Below are 18,453 nucleotides of genomic sequence, written 5' to 3' on the forward strand. Positions count from 1 at the left end.
TTGTCTGTCTGCTGCATCAAGCTCTACATCACCTACTAAACAGGTTTCTCTACCAACCTAAAGAGCCAGTGAAGAAGGGACAGGGTGAGTGTCAAACTTTTTGAAGCAACATTTTCCAAGTCTGCTGCTTAGTTGTTGTTCCCCACTAAAAGACTCCAACATTCACATTGTGCGAAACAAAATGAGAAACTGTATAATGATCAGATTTTGAAACCTAGTCATCAGATCTTCAGTGGATATCAACTGGGCATATTTCTCCATTAATGAGAATAGAAATATCTGATCTACATGGTCTTACATGTTAGCCAGGGGCGGACTGACCAGTCAGTCACTCGGGCGCCGCCCGAGGGCCCGAGGTCATTAGGGGCCCGGTCTCGGCCACTTGAAGCGGCTGTGCCCGTATCACATGCCGCGATCATGCCGATTACAATACGGCGCGCTGCTCACCGCCGGCCCCTCCTTCCCTCCCGTCCATCCCAGGTGATGTCACAACGCATACAGTACAAGCACCTGGGACGGACGGGAGGGAAGGAGGGGCCGGCGGGAAGCAGCGTGGAGTTAGCCGTATTGTAATCGGCATGAGATACGGGCACAGCAGCAGGGGCCGGCGGGGAGCTGCGCCATTAAAAGTATTATCGGCATCCGCAGGTAAGTGAAGCCTGGGCCTGCCACAAGTGATGGGGGGGTGGCAGATGCATGGGGCCCCGGATCCCCCCAACCCAGTGTCCCCCCTGTGTGTGTGTCCTCCCCCGTATGTGTGTCCTCCCCGTGTGTGTGTCCTCCCCGTGTGTGTGTCCTCCCCTGTGTGTGTGTGTGTCCTCCCCTGTGTGTGTGTGTGTGTGTCCTCCCCTGTGTGTGTGTGTCCTCCCCTGTGTGTGTGTCCTCCCCTGTGTGTGCCCTCCCGTGTGTGTGTGTCCCCGTATGTGTGTGAGTGTCCCCGTATGTGTGTGAGTGTCCCCGTATGTGTGTGAGTGTCCCCGTATATGTATGTGTGTGAGTGTCCCCGTATGTGTATGTGTGTGAGTGTCCCTGTATGTGTATGTGTGTGAGTGCCCCCGTATGTGTGTGTGTGTGAGTGTCCCCGTATGTGTGTGTGTGTGAGTGTCCCCGTATGTGTGTGTGTGTGTGAGTGTCCCTGTATGTGTGTGTGTGTGTGTGTGTGTGAGTGTCCCCGTATGTGTGTGAGTGTCCCCGTATGTGTGTGTGTGTGTGAGTGTCCCCGTATGTGTGTGTGTGTGAGTGTCCCCGTATGTGTGTGAGTGTCCCCGTATGTGTGTGAGTGTGTGTGTGTGAGTGTCCCTGTATATGTGTGTGTGTGAGTGTCCCCGTATATGTGTGTGAGTGTCCCCATATGTATGTGTGTGTGTGTGAGTGTCCCCGTATATGTGTGTGTGTGAGTGTCCCCGTATGTGTGTGTGTGGGAGTGTCCCCGTATGTGTGTGTGTGTGTGAGTGTTCCCGTATGTGTGTGTGTGTGAGTGTTCCCGTATGTGTGTGAGTGCCCCCGTATGTGTGTGAGTGTGTGTGTGTGTCCCTGTGTGAGAGTGTATCCCCCTGTGTGTGTGTGTGTGTGAGAGTGTATCCCCTTGTGTGTGTGTGTGTGTGTGTGTGTGAGAGAGAGTGTATCCCCCTGTGTGTGTGTGTGTGTGTGTGTGTGTGTGTGTGTGTGTGTGTGTGTGTGTGTGTGTGAGAGTGTGTGAGTGTATCCCCCTGTGTGTGTGTGTGTGTGTGAGAGAGTGTATCCCCCTGTGTGTGTGTGTGTGTGTGTGTGTGTGTGTGTGTGTGTGTGTGTGTGAGAGTGTGTGAGTGTATCCCCCTGTGTGTGTGTGTGTGTGTGTGTGTGTGTGTGTGTGTATCCCCCTGTGTGTGTGTGTGTGTGAGAGTGTATCCCCCTGTGTGTGTGTGTGTGTGTGTGTGTGTGTGTGAGTGTGTGTGTGTGTGTGTCCCTGTGTGTGTGTTTGAGAGAGTGTGTCCTCCTGTGTGTGGTGTGTGAGTGTGTGTCCCCCCTTTGTGAGTGCCCCCCCTGTGTGAGTGTCCCCCCCCTTGTGTGAGTGCCCCCCCTTGTGTGAGTGTCCCCCCATGTGTGTGTGTGTGAGTGTATCCCCCTGTGTGTGTGTGTGTGTGAGAGTGTGTCCCCCTGTGTGTGTGTGTGAGAGTGTGTCCCCCTGTGTGTGTGTGTGAGAGTGTGTCCTCCCCCCCTGTGTGAGTGTGCGTGTCCCCCTGTGTGTGTGTGTGCGTGAGTGTATCCCCCTGTGTGTGCCCCCCCCCGTGGGTGGTGTGTGTGTGAGTGTCCCCGTGTGTGTGTCTCCCTGTGTGAGAGTGTGTCCCCCTGTGTGTGGTGTGTGAGTGTCCACCTGTGTGTGTGTGTGTCTCCCTGTGTTTGTGTGAGTGCGTGTGCGTTCTCCCTCCAGTTTCCCCCTGTGCGCTCCCCCCCCTTGTCTCCCTGGCAAGGTGTGGCGCCCAAGGGGGCCCCATGAGCTTCTATTGCCCGGGGGCCCCATTAGTTGTCAGTCCTCCCCTGATGTTAGCTATAGAATTTTGACACTACATCTATCATATAGAGATTCAGGATATTTGGGACAAACATGGGGTGCTTCTTCTTGTACTTGGGGAAGTAAAGGAAATAACAGTTATAAAAAACAACAGTAGATGAAAAAGAAAAAGAAAAAAAAAGTAAATGAAACAGAGAGGGTGTGACGTGTAACGTCATTGTTTGCTACAAAGAACCAGGCACTTTCATGCCATAATCTGCTTGTCACAGCCAGAGGCATTTTTTTCATCCTGCCTCTACTCTGCCAGGTATGGGTGCATCCCTGCCAAAATTTGTAACATATATTGGCTTGGCTTCAAATAGACCCATATATATGCAAGTTGATTGTGTCCTACAGTGCGTGCATTAATACATTTGTTTTTATGTTTTCACTAATAAACTACACTTAAAAGGTGGCACCCTCTCTCTTTATTATTTTTCTCTACGTACTCTCCAGGATACCCAAGGTCCTATTACCCAGAGGTGCATCAGCCATACTTAAGCCTAGTACACGCCACTATTTTTTTTTTTCGTTCCACCCGTGGGCAGAACTGGTAGGAGCCATTCTACTAACAATTTGATGTTAATACAGTGATCTCTGTGTACTAGTCTTAAAGGGGTTGTAAAGGTAAATATTTTTTCACCTTAATGCATTCTATGCATTAAGGTGAAAAAACATCTGACAGTGCCTGCGCCCCCAGCCCCCCCCCCATTTTACTTACCTCACCCCTCGAAAGTCCCACGCTTGTCCCCCGACGTCCTTTCCACCGTTCAGCCTGGCCGCTGATTGGCTGGAGTGGATGGATGGAAAGCAGCGCAGCCATTGGCTCGCACTGCTGTCAATCACATCCACTGACACGGAGCGCCGGGGCATTTTTTTTCTGCTGTTAAGTAGCACTCCTTACAGGTCTGGTTCTTCCTCCAGCATGTAAATGGAAAGTAAATGGAAAGTAAAAGAGAAACGCAGAATGAGAAGCTCTGTTTCCCTACTCTCTCCTACTAACAGCATCTTTCTTGTTTGTATATAAACATTGCAGAACACCTGCCTGGCTCCTTATGCTGATTTTTCCCTCATTGAGTCTGAGCTCTGAGCTACAGGGGATTGCAAAAGGTTGCAACCAGGTCAAATCCATGTACTTACACTTCTTGCATATAAGAAATACACCTAATGATGTCTTATTGAATACAGGACTGCATTAATGTGATTCTTTTTTATACCTTTATCGTTAAACAAAGAACTCTGCAAAGTGATATAAGATGAATTACTACAAAAGTCTTAATCACGTATTGTTTACATGAGAAATAGTATTAAATCAGAGAAGTGTTTTGATATTCAGCAGTGGTATGATAATAATAAAATTTCTTCTTGCGCTACTTGTCCACCACTATATGGGTAATGGGGGGGATTAGGTACAATTAGCAATAGACTAAAATCCTTTACTCTTCAGTAATTACTTTATGTAATTATTGTTTATAAAATGGTTATATAGGGATATATTATAGCATCTATCTATCTATCTATTTATCTATCTATCTATCTATCTATCTATCTATCTATCTATCTATCTATCTATCTATTCTCCTTCTCTCTATCTTTTTTTATGCATTCACCTTTGAAGAAGGAGCAGTATGTTAGTTTATTCAAGTCAGCAGGTTTATTCAAAGTTGATTCACAGAAGGTTAAACATTTACCAACAGTGTCTTGGAACACCCACCCATTACATGTCAGCACCTTCAACATGACATAATGTTTTGTTAACAAGATTGTAAATGAACTCCGTGTTCTTAAGTTCCTAAATTCCACACATAAAGAAGATACATTTGAAATATAAGTGTATTTTTCATCTGCTTAGAAAATCATCAGCAATGGTGTAAATCCACAATTAGCAACAAGAGAAGAACAAATATACATTTAATTTATGATAAAGAAAAAGCAAATAATGATACATACATTATAGCTAAATTAAATCAGTGCAATCAACACATTTACATTGTAATTAGTACCAACTGCATACTGAGTACCTCCCCACACAGATGGTCTAGGTGATATTTATGTTATGCCTGGCCTTTTAGGGAATGTATACAAAGATGGCAATAACAGTTATTTTTTATACAAAAAATAGGAATTTCATATTTATTTTGTACATTTAGCCAAGGAAAACATAAACATGGCTCTTAAATGTACACCTACTACTAATGTAACAGGGCATTTACGCCATTTACACCAACCACAGATTTACAGAGGGCTGTTACTTAGAAGGTGGATGTTCACCAGCTATCAGTGCAAAGGGGGTAAAAATATAAGGGGTGCTCTAGTCACCGCAAAGCATCAGTAAGTAGGTGGTGCACATAGGTGTGCAATGATACACAGAAGGGGACTTTGTATTAGGTTGTACAAAATGTCAAGTACTGCCAGAATTTTGTTGAGGTAGAGAGGAGCACCATAACAATGTTTATATAGGGCCTGTGATTTTTGGTTAAATCCCTGAGTAGAAGATAGTGCCATTCTCATTGCAATTAACAAGCCCTGTTGATGAGGCTCCACTTGTTTCCTCCTTATAAGGCCCCACTTTGCTTTTCGAACCCTTGTGTAGGCACACAGAATAAACATACCATTATCTCTTAAAAAAAGCCTGTAATCACTATTTACATAGCAGAGCAATGTTGCAACTTCTCAGCAGACACCCTGATGTGCCCACTTGTTCCTGACAGGACCACCTGACTCCACAATAGACTGTTGTATTCCTCTTAAACACCAATGTTTCCAGGTATGGAGTGTATATGCATAGGTCTGCCCTAAGCACGGAAGCATGGAGGACGGGTATGGCTTTAGCTATCAAAATCAAATTCAAGGATGGATTGTAAAGTTAGTCAAACCTTCATAAATGGGTTTCACTTTGACAGACAAAAATGACATTTCTTCTGGATCTCCTCCCTGCAATAATGGCACTTCTTTTAATTTAAATTATTATTATACAGGATTTATATAACACTAACAGTTTATGCAGCACTTTACAATGTAACCGTCATTAAATCCACTATCACTAATGATCAATAATAATTTTTACCACTAATCACCAAAATACATCTTATAACTCCATTGGATATTCATATTTTTAAAAAACACAAAAACAAAAAAATCCATGCAATAGCACCCTGATAACACCAGATATTACAATATAAAAATAAAATCCTATGTATTCCAAAGTATCACGTTACTTCACAGGATATCCAGTTCCCTTGGTTAGTGGCGAGAGCGTGTGGAACGCATGCCATCCGTGGAGGAAAGTGCGGAAACATTTCCATCACAGCTCGTCCCAGAAATGCCAGCAGCCCCAGTGCCGGGGAAAAGGCACTTTTAGAAGTAACAGTTTTTATAACTTTTAATAAAACTGTGTTACGCTATGGAGGCTCTCTATCTGTTTTTCATATCCCATATTTCTCTGTGAGGAAGAAGGTCTTAACCATCTTCAGGTCATCATATGTGAGCAGACACAATCCTGCATAGGCGATTATTGACTATCTTTTTCAGTAAAGTAGTCAATAACATCTGGTAAGCTGAACTATATTACAGTCACTTTTGGGTGTCGATTACCTAGGCTGTGGTGAAGGATCACGTGGAAGGTGTTGGAGTCATTCTTCTATTTCAAAGATCTATCATCCTTTTGTGTGTATGAATCACATTACGCTTAAAGGATTTATACATTGGGACACTTTGGAATACATAGGATTTTATTTTTATATTGTAATATCTGGTGTCACCAGGGTGCTATTGCATGGATTTTTTGTGTTTTTTTTTTTGTGTTTTTTAAAAATATGAATATCCAATTGAGTTAATCATGGATCACTGTATAAGTTGTATTCTGGTGGTTAGTGGTAAAAATTATTATTGATCATTAGTGATAGTAGATTTAATCACTCTAATTTTTGTAATTAATAGCGCTCCCTATATATTATTTATTCACTAATTAGAAGTTTATCACTCTTTTTCAGGGGAGCAGCACTATAATAATTTTAATAATTATATATTAATTTAATTATTTGGTCCGGAGTTTACATACATTTTCACTTTACAATGTAGATGAGGGAGGGAAGTACAATTACAATACAGTTCAATACATAAGGAATAGGAGGACCCTGCTCGTGGAGCTTACAATCTAAAGGGAGGAGGAGGTGCTTCAAAAGGTAATAGCTACGCAGGATGATCTGATGGAGGTGACTCAGGTACAGTTCTTAGGTGGAGGTGGGATAGGCTTCCCTGAATAAATTAGTTTTCAGGGATTGCCTAAAGATGGACAGGGTGGGGGCTGACAGGACATACGGGGGCTGGGAGATCCTGAGGATGAGAGAGGCTCTGGAGAAGTCCTGGAGGCAAGAATGGGAGGAGGTAACAAGGGAGCTAGTGATTAGGAGGTCTTGGGAAGAGCAGAGAGGATGATTTGCACGATATCTGCAGATGAGGTTGGTGATGTAGCTGGGGGCAAAGTTGTGGATGGGCTTGTATGCTGTGGTTGGTATTTTGAATTTTATACGGTGAGGTAGGGGAAGCCAGTGAAGTGATTGATAGAGAGGATCAGCAGTCATGGATCAGTTAGTAAGGTGTATTAGTCTAGCAGCAGAATTCATAATATACTGAAGGGGGGATAGCCTGTGTTAAGGTGGGCCAGTGAAGAGAGAGTTGCAGTAGTCGAGGTGGAAAATAACCAAGGAGTGAATAAGTTGTTTTGTGGTGTCGTTAGTCAGGAAGGGTGAATTCTCAAAATGTTGCAGAGGTTAAAGTGGCAAGATGTAGCCAGTGATTGGATGTGGGGCTGTAAGAGAGGTTAGAGTCTAGTATTACACACAGCACCTTGGTGTGTGTGGAGACCAATGGTTGTGCCGTTGGTGTCAATGGTAAAGTCATGTGGAGGGGATCAGGGAGGAGGAAATACTGTATTACAAGCTCAGTTTTAGAAAGATTGAGTTTGAGGAAGTGGTGTGATATCCATACTAATATGTCACTCAGTAAGTTTGTGATACAGGAGGAGATTGCAGGAGTGAGTTAAGGAGTCGAGAGATAGATCTGGGTGTCATCAGCATAGAGGTGGTATTGGAAGCCATGGGAGGCTATCAACTGGCCCTGGGAATAGGTATAGAGAGAGAATAGGAGAGGCCTAAGGATGGAGCTTTGGGGCTCCACCTTTATTAGCTCAAAGTCACTGGCCCACACCCGCTTGATTTGTTAAAATTCACTGCCCAGCACCCCCTTATTTATTTAAAATTCACTGCCCAACACCCGTGTTAGCTCAAATTCACTGCCCTGCACCCCCTTATTTATTTAGAATTCACTATCCAGCACCTTTGCTAGTTCAAGATCAGGGGCCAGCACCCCTTTGTTTAGTTAAAATTCACTGCCCAATCTACTGTTCGGCACTCCCTTTAGATCAAATTCACTGCTCAGCTGTACCCCCCTTCTCTCAAATTCATAGCTCAGCTGTACCTTCTATAGCCCAAATTTACTGGCTGTGCCCACCACTTCAGTATTCCAATCCTATCCAAACACCAGTTCTTCACAGTCTACACAACAAATAGTCAGGGAGGGTTAATATTAACGCACAACTGCATTACAGCCACAGAGGCTCTGATATGTAAAGGTATGTTGTGTCAGCTATAACTTGCATTACCATGAATGCTAGGGCTGTGGTGATCATCCTGTCCGCCGAACATTTGTCAAACACAGCATACAGCTTGCCACAATGGATAAAGATAGGACAGCTAGGACAGACAGGAGTTCCTCAGCGCAAGCTAGCTCTTACACTGTAATGCTTGCCCACCACCACCACCACTACCACCATTTTATTTACAGCTGGGGGTATCTTCTTTGCAACCTGTTGAAGTTATCCTCTGCTTACTAAATTTGTGGATAGAGAAGATCTCAGCAGGCTGTAGGGAAGGTGTTTGTGGGCCGCATGTGGTCTGAAGTCCACCTTATTGAGACGCAGGATTTACTCATTCCTTTCAGGAGGTTACAATCTGCCTAAGCTGAGGATTTCTGCACCTTACAATACCTACTATAAAGCTTCAGTGATCTTGTGCTTTTTTAGTAGTCACTAGTCAGGACAGATTTATTTAATTTCAAAAGTACTTTGCTTACCGCCTAAAAAGGTTGTTATTAAAATTATTATTCAAGCAATCGCACCTCAATTTCAAACTTTGATCTAACCAAGAAGGGAGCTTTTTATTTTGCAGCATGCTTACATACAAATGTGAATCAGCATTTATCAGACTTGTCTTGAAGCACAGAGAATCTTACAGGGACCAACAATATATGATTTCTCATGCACAAGGCTTCTTTAATATACTTAAAATAAAGTAGGAAAATAAACTTGTTAGCAAACACTGTAATGAAAGAAAAATTATTTGAAACAAACTATTGATTTAGCCCAGTGGAAACTGAGATGCCAAAGTCCAATAGGTCATTAGATATACAAAACACAGGTCAATGGATAAAAAGCCAATTCAAGACTCTTTGACCAATTTCCTTTCACGGCCAAATCTTTATGAGCATGCAAGCATGGAAGAAGTCCTACAAAAATAAACGCTGGGGAGATTTCAGCAACTACACCACGATTTACTAGAGATGTGAAAGGCTTCATTGTTTGAGTTGACTTTCATCAGACTTCACGATTCATATGTGGAAACATTAGTAACTTATATCCTTGTGTATGCCTAGCAATGTATCTGGGATATGTTTGTTCTGATTGTATACTGCACAAATACTCTTTGTTCATATAATTATGTGTAATATTATTTTTCAAATAAAAAGAAACATTTGAAGAATGCAGCCTACATTGTCCCAATGCAATTATTCATGCCTGGTTATGTTTAGGAAGAATTCAAAGCAGATGTAAAAAAGAAAACATCGACTTTTTCTCTCCTCTACTCTAAAATTATTTGAATGTATTTTAATGTGTAGTCATTTGTTCTCCCTCTTTATTGTCAGTTCTTATCATTTGATGGAAACTAGATGACATTTTAAATCAGGCTCATAATGAAAGTGTGCACTTACTGATTAGACGTGGTTGATTTACCAAAGGATCAAAAATTGTTCACTAAGAATAGTGAACAAAGTGAGGCTGTGTTTACTTTAAATATCCAATTATGTGCAGAGGAATTTAGAACTAAAGCTGGGTACACACGTATCGAAATGCAGCCTGTTCAGCAGAAACCAGTTGCATTTCGATGTGTGTGTAGCCCTCTCTGTTCAACAGAAGCCAGTCGTTAGACCAGCGTCTATGGAACAGTCCTGCTGGAAAACCAGTATTGATCCCCGCTGCCAGGATCCAATCTCCTGGTTGAACTAAATCCATTGATTGAGGAAACAAACAAAAAACTCACCGCATAAACCCAGCTTAACATTTTCAATGCACAAAATTGGATAATTAAAGTGAACACAGGTTATTTTATTTTAACTTAAAGTGGAAGTTCAGCCTATTCTATCTAACCCTGTAAAGAAAAGATATGCATACTTACCTATTCTGAAGCCACTGTAGTCACGTGATCTCTCCAATGGTGGCCCCTCCTGAATACTGAAGCCATAGCTGACAGCTGCTCATGGGACTCGACTGAAGCGGCTCCAGAATAGGTAAGTATACAGGACTTTTCTTTCCAAGGTTAGATAGACTAGGCTTAGACTGGGGGAGAGAGTGAGTTTAGCCTTATGCCGCGTACACATGACCGGACTTTCTGGCAGACTAGGTCCGACGAAATCAGTTCAGCACTGTTCAGGAAAACTGTTCGTCTGTATGCTCATCCAACAGACCAAATACGATGCGAGGGAAGCTATTGGCTACTGGCTTTTTAACGTCCTCTTTTAGTCCCATCTTATGCCATCACGTTCAAAATGAATGGACTTTCAAACAGACTTCGTCCATTCGTGTGTGGGCCAGTCCGTTCGTTCGGAAGTCTGTCGGAACTCCGCCGAAAGTCTGTAGGGAAGACCATCTGACCTTTTCTGCTGGAAAGTCCGGTCCTGAGTACGCGGCAATAGTTAGCTTTTTAACTGAAATTCCACTTAAAATAATGTGAACACTATCTAAGTAAACCCACACAGACACAAGGTGAACATGCAAAATCCCTGGTAGACAATGTCCTAGTCAGGATTAGATCTGAGAACTCTGGTGCATGTATCAATCACTAAGCCACGGTGTTGCCCTGTAGAAGAAATCAAATTAATTAATAATTAAAATAATTTAAAATGCAACTTTAAATGCAATTTTACATGCAAATAAAGGCAACAGAATCATTCATGATATCACCTTTTTTAATATTTTGAAGAACGGCAGTAAGACAGAAGAGGGAGGCTCAACATCCTGAGCCAATCCAACCCTCCTGTATTCACATGTGCTGACATGTAACATGCTAACAAATAGAAACAGAAGAGTGGTGACATCATCAGTCTGCTTCATTGTCCAATCACAGGCTGGGATGGGGAAGAGAACTCAGCTTAAATGATTATCTGTAGGTGGCAAAAGTCGGGTCACCAACCTGCTCAACCTGGCTATGCTGTTAGGTACATATATGGAAATCTGAGGACTAGCTGCACAAAAGAAAAACTTTGGCAGATAAAATGATTGTAGTTCAACTGTGCATTTAACCGTTTGTTCATAAATTTAGAGGTAGGCAGTAATGATTTTGTTCATGTATATCTTCTATAACCTTTTTTGTGTCTAATCTTTCACATAGCCAAAATAACTTTGAAATCAAGACCAAAACTTTAGAATCAGTACAAAATAATAACTGCCACTAAAAGAGCTTATTATTATCACTCAGCAATGTTAATCTGTCAAAAGCTACAGTTTAAAAAAAAAAAAGTCATCAGTCAGTAACACCACCTACACAAAGTCTGTTGTGTCTGTAAGTTTCAGCTATTACATCTCAGGTACATTTCTATGATTGCCCTTCAAAAGGAGAAGTTTGAAAGCTGTTAATGATGTGATGTTAACCTGCCTACACAGATCTTAACTATCTTCTAAGACTACGAGAATAAAGTGTAAAGTGCAATTTGATGCAAATAAAAAACATAAAGGTATTCTAGAAAAGAGAAAAAAAAACACTATATAACACCATACAGATGTTTAACTTTGTATAAATAAGGTGCATGGTGTTTATTTAAATGTATAGTTTTTGCTCATTCTTTGAATGCAGTTTATGAAGTTTTACATCCTAGATAGTTTCAGAATATCCAGCATGTGACACAAGTGGATTCAGTTCCTTAACTTTGTTTCCAAAAATAATATTCTTCATTTCTGATGAGAAAATACTTTGTGTAGTCCAGCTTCAGACTCAAAATTTTCTGATTCTTATGCTTGCATACCTGTCAGTATTTTAAAATCATTTCCATGGATGCTTTGCTCAACCCTTTTAGTACCTATTCAAGTTCAGGTTCAATGAAAGTTTAAAACGAAAAAAAAAAAAAAAATCAAGGTCTTTCTGTATGTGAAGTGATCAGTGAAAATGTTTTAGAAATATGATTTGCCTGTAGTTATAAAAAAAATTGGAGGCTGTCATTGTTGAGCTCTCGTTCGGAAAAATGCTAGCTGCCTGACTGTCATCCTGACCCTCTTGGCTAGCATGACTGATATAAACTCTAAACCTATTATATAGCCTAAACTTGTGTATACTATAGAATACCTGAACAGAGTAGTAGAACCATATTGGGGAAGAGTAGTAGAACCATATTGGGGGAACCTGAGACTCCTAAGGGGTAGTCTTGGCACATATAAAATATATAAAATAATTCCCATTATTGGATTTTACTACACATTGTTGCATTGGGTAATTACAGCCAAGGTTATGTACATAGACCAATAAAGATAGAAAATAAAACATTATATGGTGGTTTAAACTGTTCTGCAATTAAATCAGCCCTACTTATAAAACACATTCACAGGAAATATGGCATCATAATTAAGTTTGCATCCACACTTCACAGAATGCATTTCTTTTGCAAGTGTAAAAATGCATTTTTAAAGTGTTTTACAAGCTTTTTGCAAGTATTTTTCCATGCATATGAAGCTTCAGACATTTGTTTCCTGAGCTGGGGAAGGTGAAACAGTTCTTTAAGTGTAAAAATGCATGCGAAAATGTGCAAATACACTTGTCGCATGTTTGCAGGCTCTCACATTAAAGTCTATGGAGGAAAAAAACTGATTATGCTTAAAAAAAAACGCATGTACTTCTTTAAGCATACAACATTAAACCACAAAAACCACTGAGCACTGAAATGTGAATAGGTTGCACTAAAGACAGTGGGATTCTACATGTGGAGCATCGTCAAGCGTGGAGAAATACACTCCAAAATGCTCAGGTGCGAATGGGGACTAACAGGTAAAAAAATATTCAATGGCGTTTGACTTTTGTTCATTGATGGGGAAAGGTGGTTACTACAATATTTATTACTAGAAGTCAAAGGATCCCTGCTAGACAATGTTTTTTAAAGCACGCAGAGAACTCCAGGGAGGTATCTCACCTGGGTTCCCTGTAACATTGTTAACTTTGAGATCTGCCATTCAGTGAATGATGTTAATGTAAATATATAACACTTTAACCTCTTCCCGACCGCCACACGATGATTTACGTCAGCAGAATGGCACAGGTGGGTAAAAGGGCATACAGGTGCGTCCCCTTTAAGATGCAGAATTATGGTCACATTGACCGTGACCACAGGTCCTGCAGCCTTGATGTCCACCGGGTGTCCCACGATTGTGTCACGGAGCGGAAGAACGGGGAGATGCCCTTGTAAACAAGGCATTTCCCCATTCTGCCTAGTGAATTGACTGTCATCGGGAGCAGTGATCGCTGTCATGTGAGTAGTAGCCACCCCCCCAGTTAGAATCACTCCATAGGACACACTTAACCCCTTGATCGCCCCCTAGTGGTTAACCCCTTCCATGCCAGTTTCATTTACACAGTAATCAGTGCATTTTTATAGCACTGATCACGGTATAAATGACAATGGTCTCAAAATAGTGTCTAAAGTGTCCGATGTGTCTGCCATAATGTCGCAGTCCCGAAAGAAATTGCAGATCGCCACCATTACTAGTAAAAAAAATAATAATAATAAAAAGCCATAAAATTATCCCCTATTTTGTAGACGCTATAACTTTTGCACAAATCAATAAATATATGCTTATTGCATTTTTTTTAACAAAAATATGTAGAAGAATACATATCAGCCTAAGCTGAGGGAAAAAAATTATATATTTTTGGGGGATATTTATTATAACAAAAATTTCAAAATATTGCATTTTTTTCAAAATTGTTACTCTTTTTTTGTTTACAGCGCAAAAAATAAAAACACAGAAGCGATCAAATACCAAAAGAAATCTCTATTTGTGGGGAAAACAGGACGTCAAGTTTGTTTGGGTGCAGCGTCACACAACCGCGCAATTGTTAGTTAAAGCGACATAGTGCCGAATCGCAAAAAGTGCTCTGGTCAGGAAGGGGGTAAATCCTTCCGGGGCTGAATCGGTTAAAGAAAGTTTTCTAAAAAGTTGCCACATTTGCTAGCCTCACAATAGCTGCTAAAAAGCAGCTAGTGTATTTTAAACATTCACTGGCTGTCACATTTTCCAAGTGCAAGTTCCTGTCTTATAAATGCCATCAATGTTACCAGTAAACGCGTGATTCAGTGAATATGCCAGCAATTGTTTATAATGCATATTGTGCTTTTGTTTAAAAGTACGTTACAACAATATGACTTCTTTAAGTATGGACAGCTTTATAGCCTATATACACCCAGGCACTGGAGACATAAGCTCCAGTGTGCTGTGATTACAGTCGTAAACTGACCAGTTAATGAATCTATCAATGGTGGTAAAAGGCTATCACTCTAATTAGTGTGTTGTCCACCATATGCTTGCTAAGTAAGAAATACATTTGTGGTTTGTCTAAATAGAACCTTTAACGCCATCTTAGACACATTTTGCGGTATGACCATTGTACAATTCATTAGCATTAGTTACAAGACTGCAGTTTCAGCAAGCTGTAACAGTTACATAAACCACTATTTGGAGAACAAGAAAAGCCAAAAGTACTAATTTTCTTGTTATCTCACTTTCAAGGATGTAAACCTTTGCAACAAGATAATGAGAAAGCAGTAGTTAAGTGTATACAAGGATAAACAAACTCTTAAATTTCACTTGGGAGCACATTCAAAATCTTCAAATAGGATAATGGAAAATAATAAAAGGGAATTAAATAAGCAATCTAAAAGAAGCAAATAAATAATAATAATAAAAACAAAAACAAAAAAAAAACAGTAAAATATTTTCCACACAACTAGGTTTTGGTGTGGAATTTATAAGATCATTGAAATTGTACTTTAAATTAACACATTGGTGACATAAATAGATAAAACTTCATACATAATCAATAGTACATGTTATAGTCTTCAATAATAAAGACTGCAAAAAAAAATAAAACCACATAGCTATGTATAGTCTAATAAAAATGCACATAATCTGGTTTATGCAATAAGTTATATAAATATTTCCCTATATAATATTAATAACTAAAATGAGAGAGTGGGCTAGTTGTGCCTACCCTGTATTTGCATTTGTGCAGATGTACTCTAAATTATACATGCTCAGATTAGGGTCTCATCACTCAATGAAGAATTTCTGGCCTGTCAATAGTGGAAGAGCATGGAATGCTATAACTACATCCATTTGTTCAGTAAAACAAAGGAGCGCCTGCCCTGGTGACAATTAAATTGAGAGACATATTATCCAGAGACAAAAGAGCACATGGGTGGGATTACCAATTCTGAGCAGCAGTGTTGTTTATAAATGTAATGGCCTGTGCAAATAGGAACATCCAGCCAGTTTTCCCAGCATTGTAAGGCATACTAAGTAAATACTAAGTTGGTTTGACTGTGTTGTAAATATACATATATATATATATATATATATATATATATATATATATATATATATATATATATATTTTTTTTTTTTTGTTAATCCCCGAAGAATGTATAATCTTAAACTAAATGTGCCATATGCAAATTCACTCTGTGGCTGGCCCAGAAAAAAAGGAAAGGAGCCAGATAAAAATGTTGGCTGAACAGTGCCTGCATCCAATCAGATGCATCTGCTGTTCATGTATTCTCACAACCGCCAGAATACGATATCAGCAGCAGGAGATTTATCTATCAGTGCTTTATAGTGTAGATGAAGGAATCTGTTAGATTATTAATTATTATTATTAATATTAATTATTATTTTTTGTTCAGTGATCAAGTGCTAAAAAAGAAACATGCTGATAGGAAGAGACAGCAGAGTGACAAAGAGAAGAGCTCATCAATCTTCTGCTTCTCTTTTTACTGTCCACTCAGGAGGATGAGGGAGAGATAATACCTGTAAGAGCTACTTAAAGTGGTTGTAAAGACACAAGGTTTTTTACCTTCATGTAGAGAATACGTGAAGGTAAAAAAACCTGTGTTCCACAGCCCCTCCAGCCCTCCCCAATACTTACCTGAGCCCCCTCTCGATCCAGCGATGTCCACGAGAGCCTTGCCTCTCCAGGCACACCCGATTGGCTTTTGTCAGCAGTGGGAACCATTGCTTTCAATCACAGCTGGTGAGCCAATCAGAGTTGGAAGGGAGGTGTCGAGCCAGGGCTTCATGTGAAAATGGACACCTAGAGCATTGGATTGGGAGCGCGCCTGCTTGGGTACCCCCAGAGCAAGCTGCATGCTGTGGGGGCACCCGGCAGATGGAAGAAGCCAGGAGCTCCAGTGGGGGACCTGAGACAAGGAGGCTCCAGGCTGCTCTGTGCAAAACCATTGCACAGAGCAGGTAATAACATACTTGTTATTAAGAAAAAAAACAAGGCTTTAAAATTGCTTTAACTGTAGTAGAGAAAAAATCTGGTCTTTTGCCCTGCTAGACAGCGTTTGTGCTATGCAGAAATATGTAAATCTCAGAACTGGATGGGCATAAATGCAAATAGCATAAATAAACAAGCTCTTATATATGTATTTTATTTGTGTATTTACAGTAGCCGTGTTCCTGAAGTTTAGTTTTAAAGCAATCACAAATAACTAAACTCACCCACTGCAACTGAATTTCAAAAGATGTGAAAAAATTATTGCTGACTGCCCAGCATACTGGAAAATAATTTCAACCATGTACAGTGCAGGCTGCACTGTGCCACGCCATATGTGTTTAATACAAACTTAAATCAGTTACTACATAAGGTACTGGTAACGCACTTACGGAAAAAATCAGACGGATTTTGTGGTCGGAATATCTGAACGTGTGTACAGGGCATAAGGCCACTGAAATTGTGTGAATTGCATACTGTGCACTGCAATAGTCACTGCAATCATCTCTCTCAAGCTAAGGAGTTTAAAATGATGCTAAAGCCTTGTTTTGTTTAAAAATAACAAACATGTTATACTTACCTGCTCTGTTCAGTGGTTTTGCACAGAGCAGCCCACATCCTCTTCTCAGGTCCATCACTAGTGTTCCTTGCTCCTCCCTCCTGCCGATTGCCCCCACTGCAAGCAGCTTGCTATGGGGGCACCAGACTTGAGCCGATGCACTGTGTGCCCATTCAGATACTGAGCTGAGGCTCTGCCCCACCTCAACTCTCTTCTCATTAGCTCACTGACTTTGATTGACAGCAGCAGGAACCAATTGCGCCCGCTGCTGTGTCTCAGCCAATCAGGAGGGTGAGTCCCAGACAGCCGAGCCTCTCCTGCAACATCGCTGGATTGAGATTGGGCTCAGGTAGTAAGGGGGCTCAGGGCGGCTGCTTCACACAGAAGGTTTTTTCGCTGAATGCATAGAATGCACTCTGATAAGAAAAAACCTTCTGCCTTTAGAACCACGTTAACAGTAAAGGGCCCTTTCACACTGATCTGTTTTTGATGTGTTTTTGTGGTAAAAAAAAAACAGAAGAAAATGCATGAAAGATGTATCCCTTTAAATCGTATGGTACTCTTGACACCAGTGCACAGAGGGTGCCGTCCATTTTCAAAAATCCTGCAATTTTGGTGTGCTTTTCAAAAGTGCACCAGAAATGCATCTCCCATTGATTTCTATAGAAAACGCACCAAAAAAAGCATTGCATTTTTTATGCATTTTTTGAGTCACGTGTTCATGTTTCATGTGCTTGACTACAGTCAGGAGTCAGGAAAGTAGATTTAAAATGAAAACTGACACAATGAAAAGTTATATTAAATTATTTTGCTGTATTGGAAAACTGCAATTTATTTGTGGAATAGAACATTGCAGAGACTGGATGGGTTGGAAATGTGAACAATCTATGGCTAACATAAGCATATCTCATTCTGATGATGAATGTGCCCTTATCAAACGGAGTGAATCTGTCTACTGAGATAATTACAAGAAATAAAGCCTCTGTTCTCTTCAAACATTCAATCAGGATCAGGGGAAAGTTCTGTTTTCCGAATTCCCTTCAGGCTGACTGGATGTTAAAAGTGAACAACATTTTGCTAGATTAAGGAAAGAAATACTGCTTTACATACAATAATGTTTGTAAGATATAGAAATTATAGAAACATATAGTGCTAACCTGGTCTGGGGTCCTGCAGGCCGGGTCTGGAAAATTCTGTAATAAAACACAGACATATATCACTTATACATGGGATGTTAATTGTTCTGGATATCACAAAATATGATTATTTCTGGGCAAAAATAACAAAGGTTAACGTCATATAGAATTTCACCAATAGAAACAATTTTGCATACAGCATGTTGGCTTTAAAAATACAGTGGTGGCCAGTGGTATCTTTTTTTGGGAGGAGGGGTAAACCTCCTACCCGGCCATGGCACTTACCCCAGGCTTCTCTCCGGGCGGCCAGCCAGCTTCACCTGTGTTCCCTCTCCTTCCATCTCCTCCCTCCTCCTCCCA

At 40.8% G+C, this 18,453-nt stretch overlaps 1 protein-coding gene across 4 annotated transcripts in view; it reads right to left on the reverse strand.

Annotated features, from left to right (window-relative positions):
* UNC5C (unc-5 netrin receptor C) overlaps positions 1-18,453 on the reverse strand; it is a 517,444-nt gene that overhangs the window by 379,942 nt on the left and 119,049 nt on the right. For all 4 annotated transcript variants that reach the window (XM_077476580.1, XM_077476578.1, XM_077476581.1 and 1 more), the window contains exon 2: positions 18,115-18,150. In XM_077476580.1, coding sequence (XP_077332706.1) covers positions 18,115-18,150 — 36 coding nt within the window. The remainder of the gene's footprint in view (positions 1-18,114; positions 18,151-18,453) is intronic.

Source organism: Lithobates pipiens, unplaced genomic scaffold, assembly GCF_037356315.1.
Source record: "Lithobates pipiens isolate NorthernLeopardFrog02 unplaced genomic scaffold, aLitPip1_a1.2 Scaffold_13, whole genome shotgun sequence".
Lineage (NCBI taxonomy): Eukaryota > Metazoa > Chordata > Amphibia > Anura > Ranidae > Lithobates > Lithobates pipiens.